This window comes from Molothrus aeneus, chromosome 13 (genome assembly GCF_037042795.1).
Source record: "Molothrus aeneus isolate 106 chromosome 13, BPBGC_Maene_1.0, whole genome shotgun sequence".
NCBI classification, from domain to species: Eukaryota; Metazoa; Chordata; class Aves; order Passeriformes; family Icteridae; genus Molothrus; species Molothrus aeneus.
Window position 1 is genome coordinate 7,320,230 of NC_089658.1, and position 23,929 is coordinate 7,344,158.

Below are 23,929 nucleotides of genomic sequence, written 5' to 3' on the forward strand. Positions count from 1 at the left end.
AGAGGGTTCTGGGATGTGCCAGTGAGCAACATGGCACAAGTTGGAGAGAAGTTGCCTTTCCTGTGGCAGTGAAGCCATGCCCATCTAGCAGAAAGCAGTGAGTGACCCTTTTAGTAGGCAGAGGTTTGGGGAGTGCATGTAGATACTCAGGGCATTACTCAGCACAGGGAAACCTAAGAGGTTGCAAGAATTGCATTCCATGGGAGTCAGCAATCGGGTACAGGTTCCTCAAGTGGAAAAAAGGGTGCAGAGGAGCTGTGTGGTGGGCAGCCATGAGAGAAAAGGGAGCAAGGAGAAGGAGGAATGCATGTGTGCAGAAATCAGGGCAGAAGCAGGGGTTGTTGCAAGCAGCCTTGGGAGGAGAGGGCTGGATAAAAGCTGAATTTCTGAATTTGTTTGCAAAAAGACAGGCTGATACCTATGGGGGGAGCTGTTCAATGTGGGGGAGAGAGAAGGATGTCTGTGGCATGGAGGAGGGACAAAGAGTGTGCCAGGGAACCCTGCAGGATAAGCTGGCCCTCCTCAGTGGAAGGCCTTGGGCAGCCCCTGGATTGCTCCTCTGCTTCCCAGTGTGTGCCAGACCCAGGGGGCAGCGAGATTTCGGCTCCTTGGCAAGGCTGGGGCTCCTTTCCAGGCTGGCAGTGGGACACCTGCAGCTGTTGGCCCTGCAGGGTTTGGGGAGGGGATGGCTGCTGTGTGCCCTGTCTGGGTGTGGCTTTTGTTGTGGGGCTCTGCAGGGCAGGGTATCCCTCAGGATAAAGCCACAGAAGAGCTTGGGTGGGAGTGGGTTGTGGCACTGCAAACCAGATGACAGCCCCTGGATATCAAATGAGTAGGGAAATAAAGAGGTACAGCAGCAAATCTCTTCTGTTAAGAAAACATAACTAGGATAGCTGTGGATCTTGAAAATGTTGAAGGAAATAACGTGAAATAAAGAAGAAGAAACCCAGTTTTTATGAGCAGGCTTAAATCTGCCATCCAGGCACCTGTGCCAGCATAGGGAAACACGTGTGGTGGGAAAGCCTTGCTGCAGAGCTGCTGACACTGGGAGCTGTTCTGCTGGATTCAGCTGAGCTCTGAGCTATGTGCAGTAAACACGGCACGGTGCAGATTTGTACATTTCTGGGTGTGTGTTACATGGAAGCAGTGTAGAACTCTTCCTATTTTCTCACATAGATATTATTTTCCTTTGCCATCAGCTGTCTGTAGCCACCATTTCCCGAGGGAAAGGCTGCAGAGGAGCAGGTCTGTGACCTGTGGCAGGCTGTGATGCACAGCAAGGTGCTGCCTTCCTCCTGCTCCTCAGCTAGCTGGCTCTGCAGGCATGGAAGAGAAACAATTTTGTGCACGTGTATTATAGATGCACTGAATTTCCTGTTTGGTTTTTAAGTTCTGCTGAGGAGTGTCACCCCCTTAGTTTCACTAGGCATCCTCTCTTGGAGCTATGTGGGACAAAGGCTGGAGGAAAATCTCAGTGTCTCATACTTGACTTTCCAGTGCCTTAAGTAATAATGTTGTGATGACCTCGGCTGAAAATAGCACAGCAGATCTCTTAGCTATCTATAAATTGGATTGTGAAGCAACCAAAGGTTGATTTGTTTTTTCATAATTAGTTTCAAAACCCAGCAGTTTTCATTGTGGAATACGTGAGTTGTTGAAATGGATGATTTGCTCTGTAGCCACAAACTTGCATGTCTGGTGACTTTTTCCATCTTTATGCTTTCAGGGGGACATTCTTGAGATGAAATTTCTACTGAAATAATCTTTTTTCCTTATGTTTTTTGAGGTTGTAGATTGTTAGTAATAAATACAGGATGCATCTCCTCTGAAGTCATATTATCTTCCCACATCCTGTACAGAGGGCACTGCATCCTTGGAACAGAATCTCCTGCCTGAGTGTAACAATATTCACTGATTTTAATTCAGAGCTGTGCGAAAGAACCAGGGTGAGAGCTGTGTAAAAGCATTTTCTTTGTCTCTTTTCAGAGTTCATTACAGTAACTTATGGCAATATACTGAATTTAAATAAATGTAAAAAAACCCCAACCCGAGGAACTTAAATGACTGTCTTGTTGGAATAGAGCACCTGGCAGTGTGTGGTTGTTGCAAGTTCTTCCCAGTTATTCTAAGAATAGTGGAACAAGCCTTTAGCATTGAATACAACCAGATTTCTTCAGAGAGCTGAAAGAGATGTTTATAGAGCTACGTTTCAGACGTAGGTATTCTGATGTCTGCTGGCTAATTATTTCTTGGCAGTTCATTACAATGGGCTACATTTGAGACTTGGGCATTTCATTAGCAGCCTCATCTTCCTTCTTTGTTCAGCTGTTTGTATAGTTGGCTTTATTTATACTCATAAAATGATCATAGTGTCAGAAGTGGTGAAGGGATTAAATTTTTATTCTCTATGAACTATTTTAACTGCATTTATTTTAGTAACAAGTGTTGAAGTCACCTGTTTGACACATTTTAACCTGCATTAACTTCAAGATGTGCTGAACCATTATGTTTTTCAGCACTGTGATATAACATTGCTCCTTCTTATGTCTGATGGAAAATTGGTTTAGCTTATTCTCTCTGGTGAGTGGAAGGAGGTGGATTAGGTTACAGGGAGGATGAAGTAGTTGCATCTCACCCTTCTTGTTGCACTGTTTTATTGGCTTGCTGAGCGTTTGCCTCCTGATTTTGCTGAGAAGGGTGGTTTGCCTGGGATTGAGGAGGAATCTGCTTTCAGACCGAAAGAGACAATATTTACCAGTTGGTGAATTCTCGCTTTGTTTACTTCTTTGAGGCCTGAGAGTTGGACACTTTCTGCATTTCCTCTATTTTTATACTTCAGGGAAATAGCGACACTTCATGTGCTTTTAGGATGCAATTGTGGTCCCTGTGGCTTTAATATGGAATAAAAATATATCTGCATTTGAATCCTGAAAGACCTAATTTGTCTTGTATTAAATGTTTTGCCTGTGTTTGTGGGAGGCTCGAGTGAGTGCCTGGTGTCTGGGGCAGACACTGGGATCTCCCGGGGGAGGGAGCAGTGCAGGCAGGGACAGAGCCCCTAGGTGGCATCAGAAGCCACCTGATTTTTGGCTGCTGCACGCCCGGGGGTGAGAGGTGAGGCTGGGAGGGGGTTCCTGGCCCTGGGGTGCTGGGCCATGCCTGGAGTGCTTCCCTTTCCCGGTGCCTCGTGCTAGAGCTCTTACAGCATTGACTGAGCAGTATGGATAGTCGTCATTTTGCTAATTCAAACAAGTTTCAACCTTGTGCAGCTCTGCTTTCTAAATATTTAATTGAAATGCTTTTACAGCCATTTTACTTCTTTATCACAGTGAGCCAAGCCAGACAATGTAACATGGCATATGTTAAGATGTTAATTGAGTAGCAGCACACATAGGCGGCTGTTTCATAATTTTCTCCTTAGATGATCCTTGGCTCCAGTTTAACATTTCTTTGTGCTTCTGAGTGGAAGGTTATATAAAGATATATTTAGAGCTGTTAGTCTAAGAAAGAGAAGCATTAATTCAGTAAGATTAAGAATTAAGGGCTGATTGCTGCAGGCACTGCTGGGACACAGTGCTTGTCGTGGTAAGGATGTGATAATAGTACCTTTCTGATAGTACCACTTACTGTAATGGGCTTGGTAATCCTTTTATTGAGTGGTTCCTCACAGCACACAGAGTAAATAGAGATTTATTTTTTTTAAATGTCACCTGATGTCATCAGAGTAGTGGAACTCAGACCGAATCTTTCCAAAAGGGTTTGTGGTCAGTTTAATAATGACCCTCCCTATTTTAACAAGGTTTTCAGAAAGATTACTTTGCCAAAACTGTCGCCGTTGGTACTTTGTAGTGGACTCTGACTTGTTTTCCTTGGGAGCTGAAGTGGGTTTTTGCTAGAGGGAATGGGGCAGCAGGACACAGCACAGGAGGAGTTCTGGGTGCTGTCAACACCCAAATGCCTCCTGTGCCTGGGAGACACAAGCCTGGCAGTGCTGCTCATGTGCTCCTGCTCCTTGCAGAGAACCCCTGTGCCCTTTGCTAAGCACTTGGACAAACAACCTGCAGGGATGGTACGAGGGAACAGCTGATGCAGTGGGAAATGGAGACTTTTCAGATCACAGTAATTTCTGAAAGGAGGTGTGGCCAAGACACTCCTTTGGCAGACAGCTCTAAGTGTTGTCTTGGGTATTCTTCTCTTGTGGAAGGCTTGTTTTCAGGTGTGAGCAAAATACCAGGGCAGCAGTGTCACCTTGCACTGTCAGGGTTGTGTGCACGGCACATGAGCCACTCAGAATTGTCCTGTGGCCTGAACAGTCCCTGGTGGGTTTTTGGTTTTCCCGTTTTTCCAAAAGACTTTACTTTATAACTTTGTAAACATTTTCTCTCTCAGATGGCTGAGAGGGTGGTTTGCAGTCTGAGGTGAATAACTAGGTAACTGTGCCCGCGGTAAGTAACTGCACAGTGGGGTTTTCCATTTTAGTTGCAACTTTTTGCTGTAAGTCCTGCATGTTGGGTAATACTGTAACTTAATACTCTAGTACTGGAAAGTGGGACCCTGCAGAGGGGAGCCCTTGCTGTCTGGTCAGGAGTTGAGCCCTGCCTTCCTGATGTAAGGTTCCGTTATGAGCAGTGGTGGAAAGTGGTTACTTTTCATCAATTGCATTATGGTTTGGCAGAAATTAATGTTTTCTCTAGGCTGTCCAATAAGTGCCAAGCACGGGGAACACAGCTATAGAGAGGCTGTTTTTGGGAGGATGTTTCAGTTCATGCAAATATTTGCAGTCTTGGGCTGAATGGGATACAGAGTATCTTGGCAATTTCACAGAATGCACCAAAGTTGATGAAAAAAATCACTCTGGGCTTCCCACATGTGACCACCTACTCAAACCATTATTAAATTCTGCACAACAAATTGTAGCTCCACTTGTCTGCTGAGTTTGGTTGAACCGGCTCTCTTGTTGACATCCTCCTCCATTTGAGGGATGAGTCCTCTGCCTGTGCCTGAATGGTAACAGCCTTGTCCTGTGTGACTTTTGGGGCTGGGAGGTCTCCCTGGCAGAGCAGAACAGCAATGTCCTGAGGTGCTGCTGTCCCCCCTCTGCCAGGGACCCAGCCCAGGAGCCCCTGTGGCAGTGTGTCCCAGGAGAGGAGCTGTGCTGCAGGGGGCTGTTCACTGTGCTCCCACAGCATTGGTCCTGCTGCTGCCTTCCATGGGGGCTGAATGCTCTCAGCTGCAAAGCTGCTAAGGGTTAGTGTCAGGGCTGTGCAGGCTTTGGGAAGGCTCAGGGTTAACCAGGCAGTTGCTGATAAATTCAAGGGCTTCCTTTTATTTCTCCCAGCCACCTCCCTTTTTCTGGTCTCACAGACATAAGAATTCTCTTATCCCTTGTGATTATATGGCTTCTCTTATTTGCAACATTAGGGAGGTACTCGTGCTCACAGCAACTGAATTCTGCCACTTGTGCTAATACAATAGTCCCATATTGCTCAGTACAATTCAGCTGCCTCTTCCTGAAAGTAAAGTGTTGCTTAATTAGAGGAAGGTTGGCAGCATCTGGTTTTATGCCACTTAGAAAAAAGAATTGCATCTCCTTGCCTTATTCTTCTGCTTTTTTCCTCTCTCTCTCCCTCAGTGCAAAGTAAACTCAGCTGCTCACCTGGGAAGAGAACACACTCCTCATTCTGCCCATGCCAAGTCAGGGCTGTTCTGAGCAGAAATACATAAATAGGTCAGGGAAAACAGAAATGCATCCTTTGGCAGAAGATAGAAGAGCAGTTTGAGGAAATACTTTAATCTGATTTCTCCCGATCTCATTCTCCCAAAGATAATTTCAGGAGTTTGTCTTCAGCCTTTAGAAGCTTCAATCACTACAGCCTTTGAAACTTACCTTCAAGAATCCTTCAGAGGTCTTGGTCCTTCCTGTAAGGCTTTTTGCTGCAGATCCAAAACAGCCAACACATGGTTCTCTGGGAAATTCTTGGGTCTGGGGTTCTCCATGAGAGAATCCACAGCAGCTTTTCAGGGAGCTGCCCTGTGCTGCTTCTCCAAGCACAGCCTAAGAAACCTCCTTTTCTCTGCTGTTTTATTAATTAGTAGAAGCTGGGTGCATGTTTTTGAGTGGCTGGTGGCTAGGTGACCAGAAATGGCCAGGCTGATCTGCACTGGTGGCGTTCAGAGCAGAGCTGACATTTTTGATGAGCATTGCTGTAGACAGTACAACAGGGTCCCTCTTGAGTCACTGTGTGCCTTAACTTTGAAACAGTCAATAGGATGGCACCATGGCACCCACTGAATAAATGCCTCCTGGTGGTTGGGATAATGTCTGTATTTTTCCATGGTTCTTATGTTGGGTCATTGGGAACAAGTTGGCAAATCCAAGGCAGCTGTAAAAGCAGCCACATTTGTTGTTGCTCACAAGAGACAGCTACCCCCAGAATCACAAATCTTGTGCTGGATAAAACTGCATGAAGTAGCCTGAATTAACTTTTGGATCAAGTAAGTGAATTAGTTTAACTTGAAGGGAGACAGTCATCATGAAGAGCTGTGAAAGAGAGAGTAACACCAGCTGTGCTTCTAGGTGGGGTGAATCACAATGAGCCTCCAGGAGGGCCAGTGCTGGCTGTGGGCTTTAGGTGCAGTTTCTGAGTTTCCAATGGGCTTAGGTTCCAAACAGATTCAAATGGTTATTTTCATTAGAAAGAACATCATTCCTGCTGCTCTCCTGCAGCCGCTCATGGGTAGCAAAAGTATGTGGGTAATGGCCTCCAGATGTTAGAAATGGCTCTGTGCAGGGCCTGATTCAGCCTGGTTGTTGAGATTTTTGGTTGCAGGCACTGTAATTGCAGTAGTAATTAGGTAAGGGATGCATTTGACAGGGACAGAAGCAGACTGACTTACTTGTAGATGAAACTTCAGCTTTTGAAGCATGTGTGTCCTGCTAGAAAATAAACGTGGCAGGTGTAACTGGGATGTCTGTCCCTTTGCCACCTTTGTCACTTGTCCTTCTATCTCCTGATGTGCTGGGGATGTATCCTGCAGTGTCACCAAATGGAGTGTTTCTGTGCAGTGCTCAGGTCCATGGGAAGGTCACTCCCAGTACTGAGCCAGTCAAAGGCCTCATTCCTCAGGGTTGCCGTTGCTTGACTTGGATTGCCTCTGTTGGAAGGGAAATGAGCATTTTTGTCATTAGGCACAAGCTTTATAAAATGAAGCAGCATTTACCTGTGCTCTGGTTAGGAAGAAAGAAACCTCAGTTTACCACTGACAAATTTTAAAGATGTCCTCCCAGTATACTCAAGAGCATGGAGCAGGAGATGGAAAAATTGTTTATTAAATAGAGATCACACTTACCCCCTGCTGAAGCAGTGGGACCTTTGTCTTTTAAAATGTCACAACATCTGCTTGCAGATTGGAGGACATGAACTTGACTGTCCTTTCTGTGCCACCAGTTTACAAAAAGGAAACACAGTGAACTGTATTTCCTGGCCCTGTTATTGCTCCTCTGCTGCAGCTTCTCAGCGCTGTTGATCAGTGCTGTAGGAGCAGAGGTCACAACTGGAAGAGCCTGAACTAAATTTGAGAGTTTACATTTCCTGACTCAGACTGATACTTGGAGATAAAAGGACAGCTCTAGGGATCTCCTGCCCAGCTGCCTCCTGGCAGCTTGCCTCTTTCTCTTTGCAAGAAGAAGATGTTAATGCAGATGGGCATGCTGATGCTCAGGTTGGCAGGAGGGAAGCTGTGCTGGCTGCAGTGTGCTCTCCTGAAAAGCCCAGTGCATGGTGTTGTCTGTAGGGGCTGTGTTTGGGCTGAGTTTCCCGTGTCTGTACTCTGCATCCCCTTGCCCTCTCTGCACCCTTTCTGCATAAACTGTCATGTGGAGCCATACAAGAGGTTTGGGAACAGGTGCCTGATTCCTGTTGCCTGCTGCCTTGTAGGAGAGGCTGTTGGTCTGTAGCAGCACAGGGACTGTGAGACCTTGCTCAGGGTTGGAGCAGTGGTGGAGTGCAGGGTGAAGAAGTGCTGCTGGAGCAGCTGTGTCCCCGTCAATTTGCTCAGCTTTGGGTCAGATGCACTGGCAACATGCAGCAGCAGCAGGTTTCCATGCTTGGTGTCCTTTGACTTTCTGGTAGGATGGTGATTTTTGATGAGTGAGATGACATTTAGGTTCCCTTCTTCAGTTGCTGCAGTATATGTGAGCATATCTTTCCCAAGGCAAGGCAAAGCTTCCATATTTCCATCCTTAGCACTCCCTGTTCTTCAGAATCCCCAGCAGCTCTGCTCCTGTCTCCTTGGTGTGCCTGTCTACCCACCTGATGGCTTCTCCTGCACAAAGTCAGCTGAAGTGGATGTCTGCTATGGATCTGTTTCAGTGAACTTGTCAAATGTTCTTACCTGTTGAAAGCTTTTACTGTATTCTGTCACTGTGACCTGAGTGGTTCTTGTATGGGAAGGGCCATCAGTGTTAGCAGCCTCTACCAAACAGATTTTTAGACTGTCTTGTTTCAAAGTGGAGGTGGTGTAACAAGCAGGGCAACCAAGCTCCTGCCTCTGGGCATCTGATGGAACAGCAGATGCTGGTTCCTATCGCCACCAGACACCAGAGCCATTTGTTTTGCTTGTTTCTTACTTAGAGTTTTAGGAGATCCATCAGCTGCCTGACTTAGTCTGGCTTTTTTAGCACCTTTACAAAAGTAAAATAGCTTCCATGAGATGTTTTGTTGTTTAAGGAGATTGAATTATGTTTTATTTTACTAGGAAAATAATTGCTTTCTGAACTCAAAAAAAAAAATTGTTTGATGCTTGTTCAGTACATGTTCAGGCTAATGTTTTCTGTATGGGAAACCTCCTGCTCTTCTTCAGAGCAGTGATAAAATGCCTTCAACTAATGCTGTCAGAGGAAGCATGTGAAGTGCAGCACCCTTAAGAAACACAAGAGCTGCCCATGGGTGTGTTTATAGGAAGTATAATAAGTTCCATACTGTTTGCCTGCCTTGGCACATGCACTGAGGTCATTCCTGGCATATTTCTATTGAATCCCCACCCAGTGCAGTCTTAATAAGCCAGCTGGGAGGTAGAGAGACTAACTTGGAAAAGTCCAGAGTTGCCAGTGGAATAACAGCTGTGTGCCTTGTAGCAGCTCTTTGGAAAGCTAGAAATCCATGCCTTGAAGTGGTGGGGAGAAGGGGATGTTAATTGTGTTTACAGATAAACAAGTCAAATGCATTTGAATTGTGTAAGAGCTACAATAAAAATAGTGACATCCATCCTGGCTGCACTGCAGCTTGGGATAATAGCTTGGGATAATAGTTGCAATGGTATTTCATTTAAAAAATGCAGTTCTTATGTAAAAGAACAAGCAGCAAGAATTCTAGCAAGCAGTTAAATTTAGGTGACTTTCTACAGAAAAATTCCATAGACTAGCAGGATATTTCAAGTAAGATATAAAGCCTGTAGTGCAGTGATAGAAATTCTAATATGTAATGTTTTTGTCATTGATTTTAGACTAATTCAGTGTTTCTCTTCTCTCTTTCTTCCCTCACATCTAGCAAAACTGTACAATCTAAAGTGGACTGCATTTTGGTAAGTACAACTCCAGAATGCTTTTCAATATTTAATGAGCTGCAGGACCAAAATAGATGGCTCTGGAGACTGACAGCTATTATGAAGCCTTTCCTTAGCAGTATTTAAGGTACTACCACTAAATGTGATCAAAATTAGTTACCATCTCAGGTACCTTCCCAGAAATGTGCAACACTGCAGGTCCTGTTAGCTCTGCTGTGCTGCTTAAGGCTGAGAGATCATTTTTTGGAGCGGGAAGGGCCCTTGAATTGTAAAATCTTCATCTGTGCATTAAAATAACAGCATCTAGGCAGTGATAAGAGATTATTTTTGGGAAGCTCTAGTTCAGAAAGAGGTTTTATTTGTTTTTAGTAGTGAGCGGGTTTCAAGTTTTTTTAAATCAATCTTGAGTTCATAAATCTTAGGACTGGAAGGGATTGCTTATCCTGACTTGCTACCTTCAGCACTTCATCCAGAAGTACCAGTGGATAAGGCAAAAAAGTGTCATTGACAGCCATCTGGATCCTATCAACTAGTATGGCTGAGCTAACAGAGAATACTCTTCCAAGTCACATTATCAAAGGCTAATTCAGGTGGTACTGAATTGTCTTCCCATAAAATGTTTTAATTTATTGTTGTGTAAGATTTAAAGCTTTACTGTGTTTCAAACAAACTTTGGACCCCATTTAACCTCTGTTTAAAAGTTCTTGGATGTACCCAGTGGGAATAGGGATGCAGAATGTAATTTTTGTCCCCTTTATTGCTTATTGACATTTGTGAACACCAAGCAGGTGCCTTAAGATCTTAATTTTGTATGTGAATCTTCAGTGGTAAAAGGACAGATTGCAAAACTGCATTTGTAAAACTCTTTTAACACCAGGTAATTCTGTAGAAAAAAAATTGGAGTTGGGGTAGGTGTTTCTCTTCTTCATTGGAGAAGGAGTAAATAAGTAGGAGGCTTACCAGTCATCTACTTTTGGCAGTCTGTTTTAAGAAAATGGAATTATTCTAGGACTATTTTTGCATTAAATTCTGCAGATTTATGGACTTTGTGTACTGAGATAGGGATTATCAGTTTGTATTGAGGGTATTGGGTAAGTTTCATCCATTGGATTGGCAGAGAAGTCTTGGACACAAAGCAGTCTCCATGGTTTGGCCTGGAATGGAGCAGCAGTGTCCTGATGGTCTAATTTTCTGTTCCAGATGCCTCCTTGTCTGTCCTGCTGATGAGTTCAGAGGAGTTGTGTCAACAGTGGAAAAGCCAGTCTAGGTTAGCAAAGGTAGATCTAATGCTGTTCAGGTTTAAAAAAGAAAAATCCAAGATCAGAATAGCTTGAGGAAATCAAACTTTAGCTGAATTCTGGCAAAATTGTTTCAGTGGTTTTAAGTGCTTTGGGAAGCTGCAGGAGAGAATCTAAAAGCATGTTGGACTGAAAGGCTGTGGCTGTGGAGCTCTGAATCCCCCCTTTGGCAGCCCCAGTCATAGCCCCTGTGTGCAGAGCCACACACAAATGTTCCTGGGTTGCCAGGTTCACAGAGCTCAGCAGGGAGAGTCAGGAAGGAGCAGAGGTGATGGAATAGCCTGGTGTGGAGTCACTCCCAGCAAAGGGCTGTGCAAAGCACTGAGACTGCAGCTGCTCAAACAGGTGTCCAGAGTTACCTGCCTTCAACTCGTTACACTGCACCCCTCACATCCCCACACACTGTCACTTTCTGGGAGATCATAAGAAAGTCATTGTGTGCTGTGCAATCCAAAAAAGATAATTAGCAAGAATTGTGGTGTAAACAGTCATTAAAAATTCATTATAACAGCTTTTTAACTGTAGTAAACATGTCTAGCAGTAGATTCTCTTATGATTTCACTTGTTATATTTGTAGCCACATACGAAGTGAACTTTTGAACCCGATTTTTAAAACTGTTTGCTCCATATAATCACTCAGCAAGAAGGCCATTTCTTTCCTTAGTGCTCTGCAAAGAGGTCAGTGCTGGATTGATGGGAACCAGAGCTGCTGTGGGGTGTGCTGAGGCAGTGTCCGTCAGTCCTGTGGCAGCAAAGGTGCCACTTGTCTCTTGGGCCCTACAGGAGACAGGCAGAAGCTGCAGGAAGCCTTGGCAGCTGTGCTTGGCCACTGTCAGAACAAAGCTGCCATGTGTTTTTAGGGTTTGTTTGGAGTGTTTAGCACGTGAAATATGTTCCTGCTTCTGTTCAGATAAAGCATATCAAATGTGTTTATTAGCTGCTTTCTAGAATTAAAAAGGTGTTTTTAGTATTAGTTATTTTCTGTCTTGGTGATATTTCCAAGAAACCGTCTGACCTAGAGTAATTCACCTTTGCTTTTTGTTTCTCTATTCTTAGAATGGGGAGATGATTGCTTGACTTCTTTGCTATTTTTAGTTCTGGTTGTTAAATAATAGATATTTGTTCTGCTGAAGTATGACAAATTTTAGGGCCTTTCTGCCAGTAGGTGCAGGTTACATTGCCATTGGCACAGCCTTTTTCACTTTGATTAGAGTATAGTTGTCTAGAAATACTCAAAATGTGGACAGAAATATTAAGAGCAGTCCATGCTCTCTAAAACATTATCTTGCCTAAAGCTTGCAGAGTGCCCCTGGCCTTCAGCTCCCCTTATCCAAACTCGAGGACAGAAATAACCTGTAATTCTGCTTTCATTATGGAAATTTGAAATAGTTCAAGTTTGCATGACATTTGCACTGTGTACATTACAGAAGTAGCAGCTCTTCTGATTGTTTTTAGTATATTCTTCTTCTATGTTATTTAAAGTTTGGCCTGACTAGGTAAACAATCCAGAAAAAGCACATAGGTTTTTGTTTGGAGTTTTCCTATGGTAATCCCCTTTGACAACTTTGAAATTAAGCTTGGCTAATGTTTGTGACCTGACAGTAGATCAGCAGTCAGAGAAAACCAGGAGAGAACCAACCCACCGAGGTCAGGAACCCTGAAAGATATTCTTTGATTTTGGGGATTCATATTCAGATCTCTAGGTTCTCTGTTTCAAGCAGAAACATGAATAAACTCTGTTTCCTGTAGCACAGATTAGGTCCTTAACCTCATTTTATGCTGAATAAATCTTTGTCTCTTTATGCTGCAGAAACTTGCAGTGGCAAGTTAGTGTCTCCCAGAATGGAAACAGATATCAAAACCTGCTATTTTCATTTTAAAAAACCCTACCCCATATAATTTTGGTCATCCTGGTTTATTTCACAGGTGTTTATTTTGCTCAATCAAAATGCCTGTTAAAATTATAAAGAAAGTTGCATCTGTTTCAGTGAAAATCTTGTTCTAGGTCTATGTTAGGCAGCAAAAGGACAGATTCATTTGGAGCAGATCTGTGTGATTTAATTTGTTTGCTACTTATTTTGTCATTTCTGTAGTTACCTATCTGTATTTGGTAACTGTCAGAACAGAAATAGCAGAGATGTCTGTTCTTTTATGTGTTACTGAAAGTCTTTGCTTAGCTGTGACTTGAGGTTTTTAATTCTTTGTCCTTAGTTTTTCTGTGTTAGAATATAAGATCGTGGAGGTATTTTGAGTGCTTGATAGATTTTTGGCTAAATTGAAGCCAAGTTGTAAAAATTAGTATGAACACTGCCTGCTCCCCATCTTCTTTGAATCTTCCTTTGTTTTATAAGGTTCCAGTGGCAGGGAGTAAAGGTAATGTGTGAAGAGCAGAGTACCAGAGGCAATGCTTTGTGCTGCCTTTACACCTCAGTCCTGCAAGCACTTTAGCATGCTTGTGCATTTTTCTAATGCAACTTCAAGAAATATGATTTATAAATAGCCTTTGGAGAATTGGACCATCTTCATCTGATGTGATAGAACCAGTCAATCAAGGTCAGGATACTTCAAGCAGGATTTTTACTTAGATCCTTTTAAGTAGCAGAAAAGGATTCCCCAGACATTGCACAGGCTCTGTGGTTTTAAGAACAACAGTAGCATGAGCTTTAACAGGCTGCACAAAGGGCAGTTTGTCCAAGGTAGTGCCAGCATCACATTCTTCCTTTTGATGCCACTCAAATGGCATCATTCCTTTTCTCTTCCACTCTAATGACCTATTTTTTCCACACTGTTGACCTATTTGGGGATTGGGGTGGGAATTTGTAGAATATTTTGTGTTCGTGTTTCTTTTTATTTATTTCCATATGCATCCAGCCTAGCACAAAGAGTAAAACAGAATGAATGAATCTTTTTCTGCTTGGTCAGTTAGTAGAGCAGCTGAAGTGCTTCTCCAATTTCCCAAATTCTGTGATTCTGACTGTGTTAAAAAGTTGTAAATTCTTGATGCTTTGAACAATGGCAGTAACAGCAACTGCAGTTATTCTGGATTCACCAGACCTTTAGCATTGAGAACTGGTGGATGTCAGCTGAGATTGAAGAAGAGACTGTACTTACCAAGACTGTAACCAAGTTGTGAGGGTTTCAGAAATATGTAGAGAAAACAGCCTAAACAAAACACCGTTTTACAAATTTTAACTGAACAAAATGTAGTCTTTCCCAAATCTACTTGCACTGAATGTCACACTCCATCTCCTTGCTGCCACTTCTTCAGTTTTAAGATGATTTTCTCTAAATAGATTCAGTCTCATCTAATAAGCTTAGGTTTATCTAATTATCAGCCAGGTAGGATTACCTCTGTGAACTGCCTGTGACTTCTTTTAACTCTCCCATTCTGAGGAGGTCCTGCCTTCCAGGGCTTCCTTGCTACTGTTGCTGGAAGCTGAAGGAGCTGTGCAGAAAGTGCTGCCTAGGGCCAGGCCTGGAGAGGAGTGGGGTTTGAGTGCAGGCAGTGAGATAACATCACTCCAGCTGCCTCTGCCAAGGATGGGAGGCAGCTGTAATCCTCAGGCACCTCAGATGTAGGGATGCAGTTTTGTTCCTGTGAGAGTGGCCACCTCACTCACATCCTTTGGAAAAGGTTCTGCTAACACAGTCCCAGTTACATTTTTCCTTTTGTTGCTGGGGTTTTTTGTTTTGTTTTTCTTTAATTAGGGGGGTTGGCAGGTGGGACCTGTGTAGCAGAGTGGCTCAGGGCCCTTCCACACAGCCCTTCCTCCTACCATGACACAGAAATGACTTCAGCTGCAGTGGGCACTGAGACTACTGCAGTGTATTTTGATGAAAGGTTTAATATTTCTTCTAAGTCCTTGCCTCCTGTGTTGCACTTGGGCATAGATTTGGAAGGGAGAACTTGTCTTTCACTTCAGTGTCAGACTCATGGGGAGAGGAGGGGGGGGATTTATTTTGCCTGGGGTGCTTTTGTCTCATGGATTAGTGCTTACCATGCAAGGTAATCCCACCCAGACAGTGCCCTTTGGTGTGCTGCTTGGGCTTTTGCCATTTAAAACAAAAGGAGCTAAGTTCCTTGGACAAGAGGATGTCTAATAATGAAGTACACTTTTTCCTGTTAAATTTCTGTCTTCTGAAAAATGATTAATTTTCTGTAAATTCTTTCTTTGGAGAATGTTGACTTTGCAATAATGAGCTTGCTAAAGGAAAACCCACCGATTTAAATGCTGTGATTCATACAGGAAAAGCACAATGGAGAATTTGACAAAATGCACCTATTATTAAGAAATACCTCTCTGGATACTTGGTGGTCTGAGCACCAACCACTGCTGTGTAAGCTGCTGTAGAGCCTCACAGAAATTGGTGTCAGCAAATTTCAGGAGTTTGTCAGAGGAAAAAAAACCCAACCAAATGTTGTGGTTTGCTGCAGCCTATAAAAGCAGCACATGCAGTGTCTGTTACCTGTGTGCTGCTGGAAGGGTTTCTCTTGGCTCTGGGCAGGTCTGTGGCATCGCTGGTGGCCCCGGTGTGTGCAGCCATCCTGGGGTGGGGTTTGCTGGCTGGGATTATTGGGACCCTGTGCTTTCCCTGCACACCCTGTCCCACCAGTCCTTGTGCAGGGGCTGGGTCAGGGAGGAGGAAGTGCAACCTCCTCTTTCATGTGCTGCTCTCAGTTTTGTGCCAGCAAGGTTGGTCTGGACATGGCTGGGTCTGGCAGGGAGCCCCAGTTTGAAGAGAAGTTTAGGATTCTGGTTTCCCCACTCCCCATTCTGCTCACTGCTGAAGTGAGCCAGGTCTCGCTGCATGTTGGTCCCTTTGCTTTTCTTTCCCTTCTGGAAGATGTTACATTGGCAGTAAGACACCAGTAAAGATAAGGAGAATTAGCAGTAATCCAGAAGCTGTATTCGGACTTCAAAAAGGATCCTGTGAGTCTCCAACTCTGAACTGATGATGCACCAGCTCAGGCAGTGCTTCTGTAGCATCTTCCCAAAGGAAACCTCCTGTGCTTCCTGCTGCATGGCTTTCCTTGCATTGCTTCTGAGCAGGCCCTGGGCAGCTTATCACAGCTGATTTTCCTTCTATTGCTAAGTCCATGCACTGGTTTCAGATGACCCAAAGCTGATCTCTGTGTAGCAATCACTGGCTGCATACACCAGGTAAAACTCCCCCTCGTCTGATCCTCAGCTGGTATTTCTGGAGGAGGAGTCTGGCATAACTGAGATGGATGTTCACTGAAGGGCTTGTGTGCAGTAACAGTTTCAATAAGTGATTTCCAAAGGAAACAAAAAAGTGCATATGTACATAGGTTTTTAAATGGCTTCATGAAAGTCTATGAGTGGATAGATATTCTTACTGAATAGAGTGGATTGCAGGGTCACATCTGGCATTCTGTGCTGTCACAGCATAGCTGGTTGTGATTCTGCTTTCTCAGAGGTACTTCTTGCATGCTCTGACAGGACCAAGTGTTCATGTTACATGTCTGGTTACAGAAGCAATCCATTGTTAACATTTTTCCAGATTCTGCTTCTATTGCATGTGAATTTTGTAATTGTAACAAGTGCTTTCTGGTGGGTGAGGATGTGCAAATAAAATAGGAAATCACATTTCTAGTCATGTTGTGCTCACAGTCATGTTCTTTCACATAAATAAATATATTCTTGCTTGAAATTATATTATTTAGGAATATACTGTCAGATAACAGTTTTTAGCTGTCAAGCTCAACTATTCTTACTTGCTTTTTCCTCTCCTACCTCTCTCCCCCTTTTTTTTTCCTAAACCAAAACACCTTATTTAGCAAGAAGTTGAGAAGTTTACAGACCTAGAGAAACTCTACCTCTACCTTCAGCTGCCTTCGGGTCCCAACAATGGAGACAAAAGGTATGTGTGTGTGTAAAGGTGAGCAGCGAGTACTGAAAACTTGCTTTACTTCCTGTGGCACTTAACTGCTGAGGAATCATTCACATCATGTTGGTAGCAGAAGCAACCTTTATTAAACATTAAGTACTCTTTTTTCCCTGAAGATCAGATGTTGCGTTTTTTTTAAACTTTAGAATATTTTATTGCATGAAAAGCTTGTGATTATAAATATCCTGAAATGAAAGAGTCATCAGAGAAAGTGTTTCACAGTCTGTGTAATTGTTCCTATACTGTTTATGTATGAAGTCATAAAATAGCAACACCAATGTGATGGTGGGTGAAAGAAAAAACTGATGGTATTTCTGGTAACACTCGTTTGACTAAAGGAAGTTCTAGAAAACCAGCCTGCAGATCAGTGTTGCAAAATAAACCTCTTCCCAGCAGGATGGTTATAGCAGGCAGATCCTATAGGAAGCACACTGAGTATCTCCTGGGAAAACTGGGTGTTCCCAAAGGACAGCTGGCAAACTCAGTGGGCAAAAGCTTAGAGGTGGCCAGTAAGGAATAATAAATTTAAGAATAACTGTGTACTCGCAGCTGTGTATCAGTCAAGAACTGGAGTGTGGAGTCTGTTAAATTGTGGATGAAAGAGGGAGAAACTGCTGCTCAGGGCTCAAGGAATAGGTGAATCCATGAGGTGCAGGCACTCTGTGTGTGGTGTCTCTCCACCTGTATAAGCAGACAATTATGAAGTCCTCCCTAGAGCCATGTGCTGATGAGCCCTGCTGGTTGTCTCTGCAGTGATCAGCTGTCCATGTCGTCCAGCCGTGCCCAGCAGATGCACGCCTTCTCCTGGATACGCAACACCCTGGAGGAGCACCCCGAGACGTCCCTGCCCAAGCAGGAGGTGTATGATGAGTACAAGTGAGTGCCCTGTGTGCTGCTCTAGCTACTGCAGTGCTCTGTGACTCTGCAGATACCCCACTGCTGTGTGGGACATGTGATGGACCATGCTGCTGTACATGAGAGTGCAGTAGCTGCTCTGTGGCAAACTCTATTCATTACTACTGCCCCTGGAAATAAGACTGTGATGTTTAAATTGTGCATTACATGTACAGTTGCTGAAGGAAAGGTACAAGTATTTCTTAACAAGTGAGTATCAGTGTCAGGTGAATGAATGAATATTGGGCTTGTTTTGTGCAGTGGCACAGGTAAAAAGCATCAATTACTATCTTACAATATGTGTTGGTCTGCTTGTTCACATACCTATACGACTGCCTTAACAAGGGTGAGGGGTTGAATTGTTCCCCATAGATGCAGCTGTTTTGCACATATGATCTTGCCCATCGCACCTTTCTTTCCAGAATAATGCATAAATATTGGACCTTCCTGCAGCAAACCTGATTTCTACAGAGGCACAATATATCTGAATATGTATGAAACCAGTAACCAAGGCCACTGTGAGTCTGTGTTGTCAAGTCTCAAAGCCACCGTGTAATGAGAAAACGATTAGAAGCAAGGGAGAGGGAGCTGTGTGATGAAAGTTGGATTTGAATTCATTTACAGAACATACCCCATGGGGGAGGGGGAAAGAAATAATCATCCTCAGCCCAGTTGCCTGAAGATGAATAACAGATTTATGATCTAGTATGAATATTTCCATAATCTGAACGATTACTGTAATTTGCAGGGAGCCGAATCCCTTCACCTCCTAAGTGCCTACAGGATTCACCCCATAGTAATTGTTATTGCAGGGCTGCCTTCTGCAAATACCTCCTTTTAATGAACTCTCTGTGCTGAAGTGTTTTACCGTGATGGAGCTGAAGCACGGTGGCAGTGGGGCTGGTAAACAAGCACACACCTATTTGTGAGCTCTGCAGGGCCGGGGCGGTGCCGCAGCCGGGCAGTGCAGCCAATGGCACAGGCACAGCACAGCGGCCAATCCCCGCGCAGCAGCGCCCGCGCACACACAGCAACAGCGGCAGCTGCTGTGCACCACAGAGATGATGGGAGCCTTATTCTTAAATATATTTCTTATTTAATAATTTATGGCCTGCTTCAGCAACAAATCTGCTTGGCTTCCATGCTGTGCCAAGCTGCAGATGCCCGGAAATATCATCATCTACAGATTGTGGAGTGTGAAATTTGGATGGCTTTGTATGTAGCTGCATCAAGTATTTGTGTATTGTATTTTTTTTCCCTAACAAAATAAGGGTGGTAAGCAAATATTCAGGAAAATATCAAATGTTTGGAATCTGTTCTCCTTTGAAAGCTTCTGTTCTGTTTTTAAAACATTCAGTTGCTTTGAATATTTTCATGAGCTATTCTTACACACAAAAGGAGAAGTAGTCTTGGAGTGGGACGTGGGGAACAGGCATATAAATATGTGAGTTAGTTTTGATATGTCCTTTTTCTTTACCTAAGGGTGCTAAGACCTCACAAAACTCAGTTCTCTTATATTAACCAGTTACCATTTCTCTCTTCTGTGTGCAGAGATGGATCTTGCATGAGCTCACATAAGCAAGCTTATGCACTCTGCATGTGTAAATCAAAAATGCCAGGCTTCAGAAGACTGCTGCATCATACCAATACCAGCATCTTTGTTCCTGCCATAAATTTTGGTCAAAATAAATCTTGCAAAACTACCAGCCTTCTGCATCACCTTCCATTTTTTTTTTTCTATGAAGAGGGAATGACAGGAACTTGCACTGCACAAGAGTTCACCATTGGCACGTGCTGATAGTGTTTTCAGCTCCTCCACATTTCAGTAGCCCCTTCTCACTGTGCTTATTCAATACAGTGACTCTTCTTTCTGTTTTGTTACTCTTCAATTTAAGTGTGAATTCATGTTTCTAACTGGATAAAAGTGAGTGGATTCATCTTTCTTTTGAAAGGAGTAAAATAAATTAAAAATACATCACAATATAAGGCAGTAGCACTTGGGAAGGCTAGAGCTTGCAGCTGAATTTTAGAAAGGAGGTAGATGGGAGCTGGTTCACCTCTTGTTGGTGCTGTGATCCTCCTTGTACTGACAGAATACATTGAGTTGTAAGAGGCTGGGTTTCTGTCAGGTGCTCAAAGTTCTTCTGCCACCTTCCTTTGTGGGAAAACAGGCTGGAAAGAATGGGAGCTCAAGGGGAGGTGCCCAGCACGTTATCCAGCCTGCAGTCAATGGATGCTGCTTCCCATTAGATCCTTTCAGTGTTTTCATGTAAGTCAATTTTACTTGGGTATCTTGTCCCTATTAGAAAACATCCTCCTGCACACAGCCATGTGTAGATTTAGCTGAGTTTAGAGAATTAAGATTTCAAATCTAAATGCAGTCCTGCAGTACTTATGCAGGCAAAATCCTTACTTGCCCACAAAATGATTTGTTGAGCCTTCAGTAAACACTTGAGTCTTCTTATCTTACTTCTACTGCCGTGATGCGAGGGATGAAAGTCATTCATATTTAAGTTTGGTGTCCTGAAGATTCACTTGATACACTTAATATGGATTAGGAGGTCTTTGAGTCACCCTGTATCTCTTTCCTTTAGTCTGTAAATCATTAATCCTTGCTTTACTGGCTGCTAGGCCACTGGGTGCCACCTGATGCATAGATTATATGCACTATGTGTTAAGAATATTAACCAACAAGTTAGAAGAATATTCAGAAGCTAACACAGAAGAGGGCAGTAGGTATAGGTATACCATGTCTGTTGAACACATCAAGGACACAAGGTACATACTAATCTTGTTGGGTAGTGCTTAGCCAGGGTTTTTATATAAAATTCCCTGATAGGAATAGGATGGGACCTATTGTGTTGCAAAGTCTAGTCCCATGTCATAAGCAACTACCTATAGAATTCCTTTGAAAGCCAGTCAAACTCCTCTTAAAGCAGTTGTTTCTCACTTCTGCTGCTGCTCCTGGGAGTCTGACCTGCAATTTCATTTCTCTAGTGGTTTTCAGACATCTGGTTTCCATCCTACCTGATTATAAGGACTCATTTATGTGCCAGCATTATTTGTCAGCCTAATGAGAGCCTACATCTTTCTGAGGTTCTTGACTCTAACCTGTTTTTGGATACCAGTTGTGTTGGAGGTTGGATAAACCAAGAACTCTATTTTGTTTCATTCTATATGTTCTTTATCATTTGCTATTCATGCTGTTTTTTCTGCGCAGGAAGCTGTGTAAGCTGAGCTTCATAGCCTCTTTTCATCAGCTTTTTGGTTAATTTTTTGGGTGTTTTAATTCAGTGTATTTTATGTCTGGAGTACATTCAATTTGAAGATTTTACCCAAAAGAAAAGCCTATTCTGCTTATCATGATGGGGAGCTCTGTTCAAAGGAACAAAGCAACCACGTGTCCGTTGTCATTCCTGTCTCTGCCCAGACCTTCCCTCCCCCCCTCTGTTTCCCACCCACCCTTCAAAGAGCAAAACAGCTCCTGGGCTCAGCCGTGTGCCAAGAGTGCAAGGAGCAGAGAGAAGAGCTTCAGGGGAGAGACTCCTGCTATGTCCTGTCAAGTCAATGAGAGACCACAGATGGACATGGAGGGTTCTCCGCCAAGCCAGGAGGGGGAAGGGCCGTGGAGGATGATCTGTCTGAAGGCTGAAATTCCCTGATAATACTGATAGCTCAGAATTTACAGGCTTGCAGGAGGTTCCACTGAGGATATGAGGGGACCATTTAGACTCTATGTTCTTGCTGCTAGCAAGTGATTGTCTTACAGCAAATGTGCTAGACTTGAGGAATGGATAATTTTATTCCCTTTTAATTTATTTCATTTCTCTTAAGGGGGAAATAATTTTAATTTTGAAGTTAATAGTAGGTCCCTAATCCTGGTGTTTTGTTAGCTTGTTTTTTTGGGTTTTTTTACTTAATTTTGCTGACATTGTTGAGTTCCAATCAAAGATACTACTGTCTATAGAGAAATTTGGAGAGTCCTTCTTTGAATGGTGTTTGAGATTTGAAGTTGTAATCAGCATCAGTAAGCAACAAAGACCCTCCATTGAGGAATTTTCAGACTGAAGTTTGAATCCATGGAGGCCTGGCAAGATGCAAGGGACAAAAAGCACACAGAGATCTATTTATTAAATATGGAGCAATGTCTGATTCCTATGAGGGTACTGTTGAGGCAGCAAAGAATTCCTTTGTAATAACTTCAAACGGACATACAGAAACCAGCTTCTGTGAGTGACATATGTTGAAATGAAATGTGTTGGTATATAAATTGGATATAAAGCTTCCTGATATTCCACAGAAACTAGACTGATGCCTGACTGTGTACCAGTTGTAGGCATTGTCTCCTGGTTTGGATGTGGTGGGGAGGCTCTGTGGGGCTAGTGTCAGCACCTAGGAGTGTAAATGTTGCTGTTTGTCTTCATGAAAATCATTAAATCTGTGGTGCTTTCCAAGTGGAGGATACCAACATACAGCCAGGGTGAAAGCAGCAGATACTTGCTCTGTAGTAACCAATATTTTTACTGAGAAAGTAAAGGTAGTGGGAGTATCTCAAGTAATACACAGAGCTTTCTACAAAGCTACAACTTGAAGAGAAGACATTTTGACTGGCTTCCTTGGATGCAGACACTGTTACTAGGTGATGCTGGTGGTGAAGCATCTGTTTCCTTCTGCTGCTTTTGCTTTGCATCTGCCTGACTTTCTGGGCTTGGTTTGTGCGTGTACCTGATTAGAGGCAACTGTGGGGTGTGAAGTCATTGTTTCTCTGGAATCTTGCTGGTAAGCACACTGATCAGGTACACCTTTCCAGAGGCAGGTTGGGTTTGTGTATTGCTGATAGGACTTCTCACAGGAAAGGAGGGCGTTGCTATCTCGTGTTGACGCTGTGGCTGGTGGCAGTCTCACTGAGAAGGTTTTTTACTGGTGCATTTTAGGCCACAGCACATCTGTGCAACAGTGCAGGGAGTTGCTGTCTTTGTGCAGCCTTATGCACTTCCAGAGCAGGTCCTGGTTTCCTCCTTTGCTTTATGTTTCTGATTTTCCAGAACATTCACCTTTTGCAGCAAAATCAATAATTCTTGTTCTCTGCCTCAAGAACGTATTTTTTTTTAAATGCCTCATATGCCAAAACAGAATTCCTTTTGCTGTTTTTGAGAACTGAAGACAGGTAACAGTGGCCATTTTACTAGAACAAGTAAAGATGGCAAAAAAATTGCATTTTGTTTCTTTACTGCCCTTATATATTGCCCTATATCTTCTCAGGTTGTATACTGAGCTGCATGATGCTCCTCATTTGCAGAATTTGGAATCTCTGTTAATTTAGGACTGTTAAATAGGGTTGTCTATAATCAAGCAGCTCTCAGAGTTCAATAGAGCCACAGTTGTAGGAGGACTGGGTCCTCAATATGTCCTTATGTTACACCTATAAAGCTGGTTCCCTGGTAAGGCATCTTTTAAGTTTAGTTCTGTTGAGGTCTGTTAAATAAGAAGTGTGCATGCAAAATCTTTCTCTGGACACTGACACATCTCTTACCTACTGCTTTTCAAATATTCCTGCAGGCCTTAGCACACTCAAGCTGTGCTTCTGGCTGGAACAGGGTCTCTGCTTTATGATGTCCTGAAATATGTGAATTGAAACATATGCTTCAAACTGAGACGTGGAGTAAATCTCAGCTGTGCTCTAGATAGTGCCACTGCTTGTTATGTCTCCACATGACTTGTCTTTGAACTCAGTAGAGAACAAGGCAAAAACTATGATATTAATAGCTCTGTTTATACATTTTTAATGCATTCAATTCGTTGTGGATGGCTTCATTAATGTTAAATGTGGTTCTAAATATGGACGGGGATAAGTGTTTTCTTTTGAAAACCTTTGGAGTCTGGCATGTAGGCTGGCCTCTTGCATTAACTATGATTCCATTCACGCTTTCTTTCTCTTTGTTGCAGGAGCTATTGTGACAATCTTGGCTACCACCCATTAAGTGCTGCTGACTTTGGAAAGATCATGAAAAATGTCTTTCCAAATATGAAGGCCCGTCGTCTAGGCACAAGAGGCAAATCAAAATATCCTTTGCTAGAACGCTTCTCTAACTTGTTCTGCTCTTGCCTGGAGAACATCTGTCGTTGTGGCTTAACTACCAGCTAAATGTAGAAGTAATGTTGAATAAAAAATGCCGACACTTTTCCAACGTTCTTTAAAAATTATTAGTTGCAGTAGTGTTAGGTTGCAAGATATAACTTTGGAAACAAGTATTTAAATTTAG

General features: G+C 43.2%; 1 protein-coding gene across 1 annotated transcript in view; it reads left to right on the top strand.

Annotated features, from left to right (window-relative positions):
- The window catches only part of RFX7 (regulatory factor X7), a 49,272-nt gene that overhangs the window by 12,090 nt on the left and 13,253 nt on the right, over positions 1–23,929 (top strand). The window contains exons 2-5 of the mRNA XM_066558539.1: positions 9,549–9,582; positions 16,663–16,745; positions 17,526–17,648; positions 23,613–23,729. Of these exons, the coding sequence (XP_066414636.1) occupies positions 17,539–17,648; positions 23,613–23,729 (227 nt within the window). The 5' untranslated portion in view covers positions 9,549–9,582; positions 16,663–16,745; positions 17,526–17,538. The remainder of the gene's footprint in view (positions 1–9,548; positions 9,583–16,662; positions 16,746–17,525; positions 17,649–23,612; positions 23,730–23,929) is intronic.